The 16040-nt window shown below is 39.4% G+C and overlaps 2 protein-coding genes across 3 annotated transcripts; one reads left to right on the forward strand and one right to left on the reverse strand.

Annotated features, from left to right (window-relative positions):
- The first annotated feature begins 190 nt into the window (after nucleotides 1–190).
- On the forward strand, nucleotides 191–10739 carry LOC111341797 (uncharacterized). 2 transcript variants are annotated; one of them, XM_088756257.1, is made up of 7 exons: nucleotides 575–705; nucleotides 837–3169; nucleotides 3936–4236; nucleotides 4553–4748; nucleotides 5391–5578; nucleotides 6252–6506; nucleotides 6939–10739. In XM_088756257.1, exons 2-7 carry the CDS (start codon nucleotides 883–885, stop codon nucleotides 7384–7386), a joined length of 3675 nt encoding a protein of 1224 aa, XP_088612383.1. In that variant the 5' UTR covers nucleotides 575–705; nucleotides 837–882; the 3' UTR covers nucleotides 7387–10739. The 2 variants fall into 2 exon arrangements, with proteins under 2 accessions (XP_022804544.2, XP_088612383.1); XM_022948809.2 differs by having other exon boundaries at nucleotides 191–3169.
- Nucleotides 10740–13011: 2272 nt separating this feature from the next.
- On the reverse strand, nucleotides 13012–14219 carry LOC111341799 (transmembrane protein 163a). Its single transcript, XM_022948813.2, has one exon. The coding sequence runs from the start codon at nucleotides 14111–14113 to the stop codon at nucleotides 13223–13225; it is 891 nt and encodes a 296-aa protein (XP_022804548.2). The 5' UTR covers nucleotides 14114–14219; the 3' UTR covers nucleotides 13012–13222.
- Between the last annotated feature and the right edge of the window lie 1821 nt (nucleotides 14220–16040).

Here is a 16040-nt window from a genome sequence, read left to right on the forward strand (position 1 = left end):
GATAACAGAGAGGTCATAATTTCAAAAGTAAGGGGAAATTGTACTCCTGCATTAAGATTTTCATTCTTTTCCTCCATTTTATTAATCTTCTCTCACTCTATTTTTTTTCTCAATCCACGACCGTGTAAAACTAACACCCCTTGATACCCCACCTTAGTGAACTTTGTCACTTTCTAAGAAAAGTGAAATAAACGAATGAAAACAGTTCCCTGAATAGCCCACCTGCTCGACCACGTCATTTTCGCAATGGCTGAATCGAGCGATGTCTCGGCTGTAAAAGTGTTTAATTATATCAGTGGAAGTGGTGGAGTTTTAGATTTATTGAGCTTACTGAAACATCCTTCGCCTTTGGCAAAGAAATCCACAGTGAATGAGGTGATTTTATGGTTCAAAACTCAGAAAGACATCGACCCCAATAATAGATTGGTTTTGGTAAATAATCAACGTGGTGAGGCTGTTGGCGGGCGAATCGACTTAGCGAAACAATTGTGTTTAAAATACACCACCGAAGGGTCGTGTAAATCACGAAGCAGATGTAGATTCTGGCACTTATGCAAAGAGTTCCTTGAGGGAACTTGTAAAGGAAACTGTGGCCGATCACATGATTTTCACGATGAAGACAACAAAGCGAAAATAGTGGAATTGGGTTTTGCAGGAAAAGCGACTGGGCCTTTGAAAACTATTGTTGCTGGAAGCTTCTTACAGGTTTGTCTCATGTATTCAAAAAATGGATGCGTCTCCCTAAATTGTCCGTATCTTCATATTTGTTTGAATGCGGCGCGTTTAACAGCCTGTGACTGTTTTCTGTCTCACAATTTCGCTGATCCCCACAATAGGAGCTTGCTACAACAGTATGGATACAAACCTCCCCGAACGTCAGAAATGGATGTCGTACGATGTAACATTCTGGTCCCTAAGCAGCAGAAATCCTTTGAAGGAAGGGCTATCGGTGACCCAAGCTTCATTAACCAACCCACACCCAGGGGAAGTGAGCCTGGTAATATTACACAGAAGTTTCCCCCGCGTCCGAGTAGACCTGGAGCTGTTAGTCTGGCAGGTTTATGCCAAAACTTTCCCAAAACTGAATCCAAAGCACCTACTCAATCTAAACCAGCAATGCACCATATTGCTGTGCCTTCTAATGAAGACCCTCTCTTTGTGAAAGTTTTTAATTTCATATGTGCCAAGGGAGGTTACTCTTCATTAGCAGACCTATTGCAACACCCCTCTCCATTGGCAAGAAAGTTTTCAACCTCTGAGGTCGATGCAACGATTTGGCTTCAAGTAAACACCCACTCAGAACAGGGACAGAAGATCATTTTGCTAGAGAACCAAAATGGTAATATTCTTGGTGCTCGGGTGAATTCTAGGAAAAAAATGTGTTTGCAGTATATGAAGGGTTCTTGTAAATCTCTCAACACTTGTCAGTATTGGCACATTTGCAAAGGTTATCTTGAGGGAACTTGTCAGGGAGGCTGTGGTCTCTCACATGACTTCCATGATGAGGGTAACATCAAGAAGATACAGAGATTGGACATCGAACAATATCCCAATGGAACTCTGAGGAAAATTATCTCTCACAGTTTTCCCAGAATTTGTTTGGCATACTTGAACACTGAATGCATATCCAGTCATGACTGCCCACATTTGCATATATGCCCTCTTGCTTTTGGAGGAAACCCATGCAGTTGTAACCTGTCACATGCTATAGATGATAACCATAATGCCACAATTCTAAAGCAGTTTGATTTAGATCCTCCGCGAACCAAATTATACCTAATGCAGTGCAACATCTTGATGCCAAAGAGGCAGAAAGGCCCAGCAGAAGGCAAGCTTGCCTCACATCCAGCACCTTTGATGTCCTTGCCTTTAGCCCAAAAAGATGATAACCTGGATTCACAAGCCAAAGGGCTTCTAGATAAGAAGGGAAAGCAGAGGAGAAGGCAGCGAACGAAGGCGAGAAAAAAGACAAATCAAGCAAGCAAACCCAGTGAAGAATCACTTGCAGATGATATCGAAGAGGGAGGTTCAGATTCAACCTCCGATAATGAAGATTTGCCCGACAAACCTGATCTTTACTCAGGATCAAAATTTTCGGCTCAGCCCAGACCAAGCACAAGGCATGCTGATGGTTCAGAGAATCCATCCTTTCATTGTCAAAAGAAGCAGATGCAATCCGACAATGGGTTGACTTACCAAGACCAGGTTTCTGAAATGGGCATAAGTGAAACTCCTGAAAAAAATCTTATTAATTTTGATGAGCTAGAAGACGAATTGCAAGATTTGGAAGATCCATTTGGTTCACTAGATGACTTCTCAACTTTTGAGCCTCTTTCTCAAGTTGATGATTTGCTCTTTAACCTGTCCCCCACAAATACTGCAGGAGCACTGTCTCAGGAGAGTACCTTTTTTGATCCATCTGACCAGGACAGCTCAGCAAGCAACCAAGAAAAACAAGCCGTAGACTCTGTTTTCCAGTACATTTGTAAAGAACACAATGGCGAGGCACCATATGATGTAATATCCCAGTGCTACCACATACTTCCACCAGATGTTTTGGATATTTCTGCATGGTTCAGAGAAAACTCAAACAGGTTTATGATCATCGAGAACTGTGTGGGGGGAATTGAATTAGTAAGAGCACACACCTCTAGAGCACGCATCTGTTTTCGGTACTTGATGAACAAGGCAGGCTGTAAGAATCCAAAGTGCTTCCGTTACCATGTCTGCAAGCATTATCTTGCTAACGGTGTCTGTCCTCTAGGAAAGAAATGCAGGTACAGCCAGAGTCATAATCTAAAAAGCTCACACAACAAAAAAATCACTAAACAACAGAAGCTAACCTGTTTCTCAGAAGAGCAGCTACGTGTCCTGATTTCTGCATCAGTCCCTGAAGTTTGTCTTGCTTACAACAAGAAATCAGCCAGATGTAAGAAAGGGCTACGGTGTCACGCTGTTCATGTCTGTAAGTATTTTGTGATGGGCAGTTGCAAGAAAGGAACCAGTTGCCCTCTTAGCCACGAGGCAAGTCTCAAAGAACCCCATTCTCAGTTAGTTCTGGAGAAGTATAATTTGACCAAGGTTCCAGCCCAAGCTGTCTTTAGAGCCCTTCTGGTACGTGGGCAGCGGCTACCCTCAACAATGGAAACTGCAGAGGAACACGAAACAGGTAAGAAGTATAATCAATATTGCACCATTGTTACAAGAAAGCTGTGGGAATTGCTTAAAGTAGAGTACATTTACACTTAGTTCTAGTCCTGAGTTAGTATTTTTATGGTACCGTTACAAACAAGATCTAACCAAGAAATTTTGCCAATTACGTTTTGAACCTGGCCATAGACCACTTTCATAAATGGCTGCCGGATTAATATTCTTTTGTTTAAATTTAAATTTGCCTGGGAGGCCTCGCTTGAGATAATGTATTCTTTTGAATTTTGTACTGGAGAACGAGGCCACCTAGGCAAATTTAAATTTAAACAAAAGAATATTAATCCGGCAGCCATTTATGAAAGTGGTCTATAGTCATTGCTAACATAATCTGTTAGCATGGGCTTGTTTACAGTTCTTTTTACTAAGCTTTTTCACCTGCATGCATCCATTCTACAAATGCAAATTATTGTGTCAATGAAATAGATAAAACTATGTTCATAATTAATGATGTGAGTAGAACAGCAGCAACATCTGTTCTTGTAAAATAACCATACAGCTACAAAAGAAATTGATAAGATTTAATTATTTTTCACTCATAATCGTATGTGATCATGTAATTGTTCACATCAGGTTGCAAATACAGTAACTCTGATTCTGGCTTTTTTAGCATTCCAGATTTCATTTTAGATATTTCAAAAGTATCCCTATTCAAAAATGAGCCTTACAGAGAATAACTGGAAAGTTAGTTCTAAATTTACAAAACGGTCTCTTTGTTAATTCTGTAGCTGGACAACCTAAAAAAGAAAGAGTCATGAGTCCGAAGAGAGAGATGCAAAACGTTCACAGCCCCCAGTACATCTGCCTGGAGTTCCTATTGGGTCATTGTGGCAAGGCTCAATTGTGTGACTACTGTCACCACAACATGCCTTACCTATGGCAGTATAGATACCCTGGCAACGAGCAAGCAGACAGTTGGAAGACATTCACTGAAAACGAGTGTGAAGAAATTGAGAGACAGTTCTGTATTGTTGATGTTACAGAGACTGATGTCGAGCACATTGTAGTTGCACCTCCTCCAACAGCACTGTAAGTACAATTCATTTCCCCAGTGGGAAATTACTTCTTTAATTTAATCGCTTCCCCTGTCCAGTTAACCTGAAGAGGATTTTTATTTGTTAAATAAAGAGAGAGAGAGCTGGAACCCCCACCCCCTCTTCATAACTTATGTTCCTTAAATTCCCCTTAAGACACTGTGCAGTAATTGAGGAGTTCTAATGAAGTGAAGGGCAGCAAAATTAACTAATTGTTATGGCTAATTCTGATCTGTAGTAGAATTCACTTTTCATAATTATGTTTGGTTTCACTTTTAAGTGATCATTAAGTTTCCCTTCCATTGCTGCAGTATTGATCATGGAGAAGGTTACATCAAGGTCAACTTTGATGAAATGAAAGCTGAGACAGGAGTTGGATCTGTGGAATTGAGACGTCTGTCTACTAAGTCAGTGGTCTTGTCTGCAGATCATGCTCTATTGACTAAGTGGGTTTGGTACCTGTCAGATCAGGACAGCTGTTGGACTGAGTACGATTCTGAGCTTATGGTATGTCTGATTGATAATTGCTGATAATTCTAACACTGTTGAGAAAAAAACCCATAGTGAGAAGACAGGCTGTCTTTGGCGTTGTGTCAGAAAAGGAGTTCTGTCCCTTCTCATTTGAGACTTGCTTGGCAAAGCAATGCATTCTTTTAGAGAGCCAATGACGAAATCAAACGTTACAGTACATTAAATCTGAAAAGGAGAAAAAAGTTTTTGAAGAATTTCAATTGTTATATACATGACCAGACGCAGTCTTTGTAGTGTAATTACATAAATCTATAACTATTGTAACAGGTTAAGTTCTAAAACTGCCCTAAAAGTAACCTGAGTGTACTTTATCTTTTTATTTATTTATTTATTTATTTTTTTGCAGTTTTTTCCTTCCGTAGAACACTTGGGGGTACAATTTACCGTGGGAATTACTTTTCTTTGTCATTGCTACTTATTTATTATTTTTGTGTTCATTGAAAAGTTTCGTGCTTTTTCCATTTATCAGGAAATGCACCTTTTGATTGATTCTGAGATAACGAAGTTTTATGTTTATGGTTATTTCTGGGAAATGGGAAATTTGCTGCCCACTTTTGGTAGTGGTATCTTTTGAAGGCAATTTTTGTCTCTCTTTTTTGCCACAATGTCTCCTTACAGACGCGAATAGAAGACTCGTTTACCAAAGGAAGATCATTCCACAAATTTAAAAGTGGAGGAGAGGATCACAAGTTGTTTTTTCACAAAACCTCTATGTACCAGCAGAGCACCAAACCACCCATTAAAGTAACAAAAGTGAGACGAAGGCCTTTGTTTAGGTCCAAGTCGGAAATAGAGAGGTTGAAGAGGTAAGAACAAACGCTACTAATGCCTGCCTCTCTAAATTTAAGTAAACTCTAGCCACTTTAATCTCAACACGGTTATTTTGTGGTATGGGTTTCCATCATCCATATCAAGGGGTCGGCATTTAAAACGAAGAATGCGGTCGTAGCAACAACGAAGGTATCTTATTTGCAAGGCATCTTATTATACAATACAGAAAGTTGCGAGAAAATGTGATAAATACAAAGGATAATTTTTTTTTTTTTGGTGCATGTGATTTTTTTTTATTTTTTAATTAGTAAGGGTAGTTGTTATTTTGACCGATCACACTGAGCGCGCCTGAACAGACCAAAAATCACGGATGAAAGCGCTCCCTTGTTGTTTGTTTCTGTATTTCTTTGGATTTCTTTTATGTTAGTGTATATTGATGTTTTCGTTTCTCCAGTTTCTTACTTAGTTGTTTGCGTTTTCGCTTGTGTATACATCTTAGTAGAGTATGAATTTTTTGGACATATGTTGTAAGCCAGCTGTTGCTGTACCTGCTTTGATGCTCAGTCCAACTATGATTTCATTTTATGTTATTATCATCATCACTTTTTTAAAGAGGGCGAGGAACTGAAAAGAACAAACGAACAGTACGAGTTTTCAATCGCGAAGGGAAGCACCTTATGAATTTAATTACCTTTTTATATTTTTCAGTCCCCTTGAACTACCAATCCCTTTGCAACCTGTAACGCCAGTGCAGTCTACCTCAACTTCATCACATGGTCACACTCCTTCTCACTGGGAACATGTTCCTGAAGACCTAGATTTCATGCGTGTCCCCCTGACCAGCAAATCAGATGAATTCAAACTTGCTGAAAGTTTGTTTCGTCAAACTATGTCCGAAAACAAGGCCTCTATCATCTCCATTGAGCGAGTTCAAAATCCGTTTTTGTGGAAGAAGTATGCAGAGTATGTATTGAACGTTTGATTTCGTTTTTAATCCCATAATCCCCTTCAAGGTGTTATTTAGTGATCATAGTCGTACGTATACATAATGACTCTTGCCCTCGATGAATCCCAGCTGACTTTGAAATCCCTCTTGTGGCGTTTGACATGTACATTTGTGAAGTGTACTGAGAAGTTAAGAGTCCTGCGTAGGATGTGCTGGGGTGAGACAGAAAACGCCTGGCGCGCAACCAGAGATGAAGTGAGTTAAAAGATTCACCCTTGTTCAATAAAAATCATGCATCTCGTGAATACCGCCTCCTGCGTCTTTTAACCAGTTCTGGTGTATGGATTTTGGCTTATAAGTTCAGACAGGTACCTGTTGGTATGCACATCAAACCAGAGTTAAATTACTTTCTGAATTTCTAACGTGAAATTGTGTGCTATTTCTCTTAGTAAGAAAGAATGGATGAAGAAGAAGGCCTTAGTCAAAGACAACCCTATGAATGAAAAACTTCTCTTCCACGGAGTTGATCCCCAAGTTGTAGACACGATATGTGAGGAGAACATCGACTGTCGCGCTCTAGGAGAGGACCGAGCTGCCCAGTTCGGTCAAGGAGCTTACTTCACAGAGGAGGCAGCCTTGAGTAATCTCTACTGCAGGCAAGACTCAGAGTCCTTCCGTTACATGTTTTTGTGCGAGGTTATTGTGGGATCATTTGCCAAAGGTGAGCCATCGTTGACGCGACCTCCTTTAAGGAGTGACTCCGAAGCCAAGAAACAGCGTTATGACTCTTGTGTAGATAACGTCACGAAGCCCACCATTTTTGTGTTGTTTGCCTCGGATCAATATTACCCGACTTTCTTGGTAAAGTTTAAGACCAAATCTAAGGTGGTCTGTTGATCGATGAGATACATGTACTGTATACAGACTTTATAACGTATACACGTTAAGATACAAAATATCCATTGTAAGGCTTGAAAAGCTGTGAATGCTCAAACCAAATGAGCGTATCTCTTAAGTCAGCGTTAAAATGGAGTTTTCGTTAGGTAATTCTTGTTACGAAAACTCCATTAAAAAAATCAAAAAATTAAAATTGAAATTTTAAGAGAAGAGTAAAAACATAATACATAAATCTTTTCCTGTTGCGGTGAGCTCGAAAGCAGCCATTATGATATTTCGATTGAAAACAATCAATCAATATGCAGAAACACTCGAAATAATGACAAACGAAGCAAAGGTGGCTTTAAATATTTTACTAATTTCAAGTTTTGCTAGATATTTCATTGTACGTGTTGACCATTGAAAGCGGCGCTCTTTGGTTTGCATCACAGCAGTATAAGGTTATCTGAAAGGGCTGGTTATCTCAAAGACAGTTCTTAATGCCTTGGAGTATTATCTTTTCATTGTAGTCTCACTATCGCTATAGGAAACACTCAGAGATCTTTATCCTCTAAAAGTTTATGCTCCCAAATAACCAGCTTCATACCCATGTGATGTAAACTAGCTTTTATTTGTCCGTAGAAGTAAATGGACGGAAGCATTTCTAAGGGACGCCTTCGTTATGGGATGGCAACCTCACTCCCAGTTACCTTTATTTTACCTATTATGGGATATTTCAGTGTTTGTTGAGGGAAGGTCCCGTTGCATTTTTTCATGCAACAACTGTAGGGTGTGGTAGTAAAACAGGACTAAGAAAGGTGTCATTTGGGCCAAGGTCCTTGCTCACTTATTGTATCTCTTCAGTCGATGAAACCATTCACTGTGAAATGTCCTCTGTATGTGCGTATGGCAGATACCGACGTCATCCTGGCGTTAAATTTAACTCTCAGGATCGTCCTCGACTGACAAGTTAATCACTTTTCGTCAAAAAGCAGGCCTCGATGTTGGAAAGTTGGCGAAATTTGTGTCTTTTTCTGGTTAAACTGATGACTGGAAAAAAAAAAAACAAACAAACAAACAAAAAACAAAAGATTAAATGGTTCAAATAGAATCTGTCTAAAATACCCCTCATTGCATGCAATATGAAAAAGAGACACCATGATATTATGTTGCACTTTATTTCATGAGTACGTAGGTCGGTCGATTGGCCACTCTTTCGGAAATTGCGAAGTAATTTGTGGGATTTCCCGTACATCCCGACTTCACATCGGAAACTGCAGAACCCTCAATATTACGATTCACGAAGGCTCGTGCACAGTTTGCGAGGGCACATTCGCTCAGATTATATGAACTACCCTTTCTGTAACTTGCGATTGTCACGAAATACCGAGTTATGTTTCGATAGCATTGCGTGGTTGGCGTTGTCGTTCCTTGTTACGAAGGTATTTCATGTATCAAAGGGAGTTTTGATCTTGAACTCTTCCATTTTGCTCCAAAGGCTTGTTCACATTTTAAAGTCATCTTGAGGGCATACACCGCTAAATTGCGGGAGAAGTACATTAAGGACGAAGAAAAGCAAAAATCCTTGTTCTGTTTTTCATGACCATTGGAAAATTCCTCATAAAATTCCGTGCAATTTTTGCCCACGATGTCATGGTTGGCCCAAAATGAATCTTGCGACTGTCAACATTTCTAGGGAAAACGTCAGTGTTCATGATTAGGTGATTCGATCCCCCCGACTAAATCAGAGAACTTTGTCGCAAGTCGAAGAGGAAGTTATGCTGCTCATGAAATGCCATTTCAAGTTCACTCGTAATGCTGTGTAAGATTTTTCAGGCATTTGAATTATCAAAACATGGACAAGCAAAAAATGTTATGACAGAAATTTCGCAAAAGATAAAGGTTAAAAAATAAAAAAAATTCAATTTTGTCTACTCAGTGACGACAAATTGTTTCTTAAAATCAATTGTAGTACAAATGGGATTACGTTTGGTTGGCAAGGTATGGAATGTTTTGCACAGTAGACCATTGGATGTGTTTGGATGTATCATGAGAGCCATGCTTAGAAAAGGGTCTGTCTCCCCTAGGAAGGGCTTAGCTCAGCCTTTGTTACCCCGCGAAGTGGTACACAAACATTGTGGAGATGACAATAGCATTCAGTTATCTAATTTGGTCAAAACTTGGTTGTATCAAGCCAGTTCATTTCATGTCCAATTTGGAAGAAACTACAAATGAATAAAGGCTGATAGTTTCGAAAGAAACTGTTTGGGGCTGCGTCGGTGGGAGTAACGAAATAATTTGGATATATCAACAAAGTTGAAATGGTAAATTGGCCACCGTAATGATTACAAAAGCTGACGTTTCGAGCGTTAGCCCTTCGTCGGAGCGAATAGAGGAATTGTGGGTTGTGTGTGCTTTTAAAGGCAGAAAATGGAGCTACGTTATTGGTGGGTGCATGGCAACGAGAAAAACATGAATAAATTAAACTACGTTTTGTTTCTCTTATTTAAAACAATTTGTGGCTTAACCTTTAATTCTTTCACCCGCAAGATCTTATCGATAACTCTCCTTACTGCCTGTCATACAATTCTTATCAGGATAATTCTGAGAATTTGGTATTGGATCAACTAGTAATCCCCTAGTTGATATTTTTCTTTATTCTCATCTCTCGTGTACTTGATAATGTATCGATATTGTAAGGGGAACTTTTTGTCTTGATCACCAATGGGGGGGTTAAAGGGTGAAGCATTGCTGGTTAGGGTTAGCTTTTTGCAGCTAAAGTTGTAGAAGATAAGTAGACAATTGACAGAAAAGCGTTTAAGAATGCACCGTAAAGTGGCGAAACTATAGCAGAATTTTATCGTAACTTTATAATAACTTAAATTTAGTTTAGAGTTTAGTGAAACGCCATTATGCTCTCTATTTAGTAGCACTGGAATGAACTGTAAAACACTTCGTTGTCTTTTCGTCGCGTGACTCGCCGAGGCTAGATTCATGGGACGCATCGAGGTGTGACGCGATAGATCTTAGGTAACGGTGCGCGAGGCGTTTGCCTAGATGAAACATCGACACAGCGTGTACTTTAGGTTTTCTCATTCTGAGTGCGCCCCGTTGTCAAAGCTTAGTGTTTTTATTGTCACGGAAAGACGTACAATGCTCGCGCACGTTGCATCGTAGAAGTCGATTGTTACTTGTTCATTAATGGCTACGTCACTATTTTATGTCTCTACTTCCACTCCTTGCGCTAATGTTGAATGTTTGAGTACTAATTACCATTTTTTTGTCATTATTTGCTAATGTTTTCACATTCCAGTGCCTTTGATTCGGTAGAGTGAATTGCTAAATCAATAAAGGAAACTGTTTTGTTCAGTTTATCCTTTGGTTAGGACTGAATTACCTGACGCTACGATCTCTTGTCGTTTACCCTTGAGAAATCCTTCTGTTTCTTTTGAGAAAATGATGATCACTTTAACTGCTACGGTGAACTGAACACGACATTGGGATCCAGAGAAACATTACACCAGCTAATAATAATAATTTAATATTTATATTGCGCAAATTAACATGTGGATATGATCAAATGCGCATCACAACACTTTTCGGGGGACTTTGGCCGGACTGCAACAGCAGTTTACAAACAATCGAAGAAACTTATTTGAAAATGCCCCCTTCCCCCAATTCCCAGTAAACAGGCCAGACCACATCACAGTAATCTCGTGAGTGGGTTCTTTAACGTCCCCTGCCTAACCAAATTAACTAATTACTAGATCCAGGAGACGGGACCTACGGTTTATTCGTCCTTATCCGAGAAGACTAGAATGTCTATCCATTTCTTGATATAATACAAAGGTAGCGCATTCTCCTCAGTTATTTTAAGACCTTGAGTGTTGGTCCGGCCGGGGCTCGAACCATCGACCTCGACCTCCCGCAAACAGCCCAGCGCTTTAACCAATTGAGCTAACCGGAAGGCGGTTAAAAGTTGAAAGTTGTGAAATTTATAAACTGTAAGCTGATGACCATGGCATGAAAAAGTTGTAAAACTTTACCAGTTTGTCATGTCTTGTTCACAGTATTTTGTGGCCGCAGATACAAAAGAAACAAGGAAAATTGCATTTTTGTGTTAATACTTCAATTTCGTGGCCTTAAAATAAAATGCAGGCGCGTTTTTTTTCTTATTAATAATTATAAGAACTGAAACAATTTCTATGAGTAGAATTTTTCTTTAGCTTTGTTTTGTTTTTTTATCAGAATTTCCAAACATTTACGCATGCTGTACCACTAAATATACTCTGGCAGCATCCCTTGTAACTCAATAATCCATGCGCAAAACTTAGCGCGCCTGCGACGTGTAAGTTCGTTTAGATTGCACAGTTTTCTAGATAGTTACGAAAGGGAAAGCAGATCAATACGCGCACTAGCAATTTAACCACTGTGATCTTTAACAACAGCAAGACCGCCTTGCCTCTTTAATCATTTTGTTACTCCTCCTTCAGTTCCTTCGAATGCCAAAGGTGACGGATGCTCCAAAAATTTCAACAATTCGACGAAACCGCCAGAATCGTAGACAAAGTTTAAGACCTTGTAGACCACATTATCATACTCCATGTTGCTGGTGGCTGTTCAAACTACTGAGCACTAAAGCATGATTGCCAATATTGTCACGGGTTTTGCAGACGATTCAAATCGAATAGTCATATCGTCACAAGACTTTCCATTCGTCGTGAGCTGTCAACAGTGAAAGAAAGGATAACATTTCTTTTCATCAAATAATTTGCACCCCGTCGCAAGCCATTTAGTCTTCACATAATAAAGTAACTATTAACAGTGGTTTTCTTGAAAGACGGCAGCTGATGATCAAAACTGAAAAAAAGGTGTGATTGGCGAGATCCCGGATTTTCCGAATAATTTGATTTTATTATGATTCTGGTTTTTGACATGGTTTTCTGATTTCTTGCAGTGATCACAGACTTTTTTTCGAAGTTATTGTTTTTCTTTTCTAGTCTTTCACATTTTTTTTCAAATGAAATAGATCCTTATTGCTTTGATTGTGTTTTCAATATAATGTCGCGTCAGAGAATCCACTTAAATATAGGGCAGAATTGAAACTGGCACAACAGTTTATTGCTATTTTGAAGGTAAACATTGAATCGATGAAACGTTCAGTCTATACGAAAGTTTTACACTCTTTAAATGTTATTACTTTTGCTAACAATTTAAGAAGCGAAGCTCCAGGACTGAGGTCTGTCTCAAAGGTAAGGAAAAGATTGAAGGACTGGGTGTGCGTGATTGGCCCGACTTATTGGTTGGCACGCGCGCGCATAAAATGGCGGCTTTCTCCTTGCGGCAGGAGTTCAGGAAAGCGTTCAACCTTTCACAATCGTAACATTGCCGACGGCTGGCTAAATTTGCGTCTCTGATAACTTATTTGTCATCATGCACCGGGAACTGGTCAATGATCTCTTAGTTTTAACAATTGAAGAAAGTTTTTGCTCGAGCACCTTGGACTGTTGTGCGGGAGACTCTTTAGCAGGAAAGTGTGCGTCAGCGCGGCGGTATATCAACTCGCCTGAATGGAGACATTGTAAGTTTCAAAAACCGAGAAAATGGTTTGTAACACATTTTAAAGGTGTCATGCAGTTGTCAACATTCAACAGCGCAGAAGTTAAATCTGTATTTAAATTCATCATCTTGTGAAGCTTTCTTCGGCAAATTCTTAAAAGTGCACGGATTATCGAGGATGTTATCAGTCTAGATATTAATAACTCCCGATAAATAATTATGCAAATTAAAGCAGATTAACATGTTTACTTTAGTCTTTGTAACAAAATAAATTTACTGGCATGCCTTAATTCTGGCGCTAATAACATTCCTTACAAGGCATCAAGTCTATTGGCAGTTTCTTATAATACAAAATTTCCACTAGAATCTGCACGCCGCATAGCACTGACACTATTGCAACTAAAATTGCCATGGAGTGGTCCAAATACCACAAATCTGTATGAACAAGTAAAAAGGTGCAGTTACTGATGATAAGGCCAAACATGAGTGCTGCCGATAACGCAGAGTCTATACAGCTCCCAAGCATTGCTGAACTGAGAAGCTTTTTGGACACGTAACACTGCATTACGGCCAACATAGTGTACAAAAGGCAGCCAACGCTTAGGACAACTACGATGCAAAACGTTTTGGAAGGGTGATCTTTCTCTACAATTCTTTTGATTGATAATCCCGCAGTCAAAGTTCCGCTGACGATAAAAGACGTCGCAAACACTAAACACGATACTTTTTCTCTTTTATACCCCAAACTGCCGTTCTTTGCTGTTTTGAATCTCCATAGCACAACAAGAGAGCATAGGGAAGCATTGGCACAGTCAAACGCGAGCGCGAGAGCCGAAGAACTGTCGTACGCCCCCGCGGCTTGAAACGAAGCAATTGTTATACTAAAAGAAACGACAATGCAGAACACCGTCACCCATATTGCCGCCCTTCTCCATCGCTGTTTGATATGTTCTGGCATTTTCTTTGTGCGATCTATCATTAAATCTTCGTCCATAAACGATATACAGGGTGTGCTTCCCTTCTTATCCAATTCATCAGTGATCGGAGGGAATCCTACAATCTTTCCCGAGGAGTAGCCATTTGACTTTAAATTCAACTTAGTGCCCAAAATTGATTCCGCAGAAGATTCTTCTAGGCTGTCGGAGCTTTGATTTCCTCCATTTCGTCGCCCAGGGGAATTTCTCGACATTTCTAATATTAAGCGTGTTCCCCAGGATCACAAGAGAAAGCATGCGACAAACAGTTCCTCAAATGTTAGTGATAACTTTCATGACCGTTCCTATTTTGTGCTCTCAAGTGTTAAATAAATATTCTATTTGCAAGTTAATTTAGTGTACAAGAATGTCAGGCCTGAATGGTTTCTTTTCAAAAGCAAAATAGAAGGTGGGTTTTGTTACAGGCAACAAAATGGACCTGCTATAATTGGTTTGGGGAAGATAGGAATGAACTCGCCAATGTAGTTTTATTTCATTGCATTCATTTTACGTTACTTCACTAATAGATTAAACTGACTTCTGAAGTAGCTCCGTAACCTGTTGCTTCACGGCTGACTAGGAAACTTAACTTGTTGACAAGAGCGTCTGGAAAATTCGTCACTCTCTTCAAAGGTGAAACGCCTACCGTAGGGCAAAACAAATTTAGACCACCAACATATTTTAGTTTCAACTAATTTGGAAGCTGTTTTAATTTGGAAAATTGCTTTTCTTTGCGACTTTACGAAGAAATTGTGGGAAGTAATTTTAATCGTTTCTGAAACGAAAACAGGAACAGAAATATGGATTCAAACTGAAGAGAAGCAATCGATGACGCCTATGAAAAAGATGAGCGAACTGAAGATGGTTGAAGACGTAAAGAAAGCTATTTTTTAGCCCACTAGTCTGCCTCCTGCCAGTGGAGATTTTTAAGCACTTAGTTTACATTGTGGCTGAAAAGCCCCTAAGCGGGAGCTTCAATTTACGTCTTTATTTATTTATTTGTAATAAAACAATTGACGAAAACCTGACGGAAAGAGCGAGAACCACAATTTGTAAAGGAACCGAGACATCGATAAGTATTTAAATTTGGGCAAACGGGCGGAATACCAAAATGCCCCTTCAGAATACCCTAGACTTAACTGTACAATAGATATGTCATCCAATACTCTTAGATACAATTGATGACAAACCTTTCTTTTGTGAACATAAACCACTTTTCTAATGGCAGTAATTAGTATTTTTCTTTCATGTGCATGCAAATTAACCCCCTCGGCCTTGCTTTAACACGGAAATTACTTACTTTCCTGACGTGCAGTCGAGCCCAGAAATGTTTATTTTCATCGCTCGTCAATAACGAAAGAGGTTTAAATTGCACACTTATATGACCGCCAAATAGGGAAATAAATGGGGCATCTTTTCTTTAGTCTGAACGGAATGAAGGAGGTCTAAATGGCACAATTATGTCGCCGCCAAACAGGCAAATAAATTGGGCTTTTTTTCAGTCTTGCAAAGACTAGCAAAAACTAACGATAAAAACCGACGTTTCGGTGTCATCATGACGCCATTGTCAAGGAGAAATAAAAAATGAAGTTTGTGGAAAGGTGTAACACTAAATTAGCATAAATATGTTACGAGCTAATTAAACAAATACTTTTGCGCGAATTGAATCGCTTTGCACGTTCAGAGTGGGTTTTAAGTCTCTAATGAAAAGCATTTTTTCAGTCTGGACGGAATATTACGTGTTCATTGCGTTGCAACAGGTCTGAAATATCTCCCCCTTTTGCGTAACTCCAACCACAATCAAGAAGCCAACTAGTTTAAAGATATTAACATGGGAATTCTTTTGTTTCCAAACTTGCTGTCGAGACCAGAAAAGTTAATTTACATGAATTAAAGAGTCGCTCATAATTTCTTAAAGAGGTCAAAACTGCACACTTATGTCGCCGTCAAACAGGCAAATAAATAGAGCATCTTTTTCTAGTCTGGATGGAATTTTACGTGTTCAGTGTTTTTATTGCGTTACAAGAGGTTTGGAGTATTCCTCCCTATACGTAACTCCAACCTCAATCAAGAAGCTATGTTGCCTAAAACGTATAATAATTTCAAAGATCGATGAATGCTCTTGTTGAGCGAAATATTTTG

This window comes from Stylophora pistillata, chromosome 4 (genome assembly GCF_964205215.1).
Source record: "Stylophora pistillata chromosome 4, jaStyPist1.2, whole genome shotgun sequence".
Taxonomy (NCBI): domain Eukaryota; kingdom Metazoa; phylum Cnidaria; class Anthozoa; order Scleractinia; family Pocilloporidae; genus Stylophora; species Stylophora pistillata.

What these genes read in the sequence shown, in the direction of transcription:
- LOC111341797 (XM_022948809.2), top strand. Translation starts at nt 247, where the DNA reads ATGGCTGAATCGAGCGATGTCTCGGCTGTAAAAGTGTTTAATTATATC. An exon ending in TGCAGAGGAACACGAAACAG is followed by an intron (nt 3,170 to 3,935) that starts GTAAGAAGTATA and finishes TTAATTCTGTAG; the next exon opens with CTGGACAACCTAAAAAAGAA. An exon ending in GAAATAGAGAGGTTGAAGAG is followed by an intron (nt 5,579 to 6,251) that starts GTAAGAACAAAC and finishes TATATTTTTCAG; the next exon opens with TCCCCTTGAACTACCAATCC.
- LOC111341799 (XM_022948813.2), bottom strand. Translation starts at nt 14,113, where the DNA reads ATGTCGAGAAATTCCCCTGGGCGACGAAATGGAGGAAATCAAAGCTCC.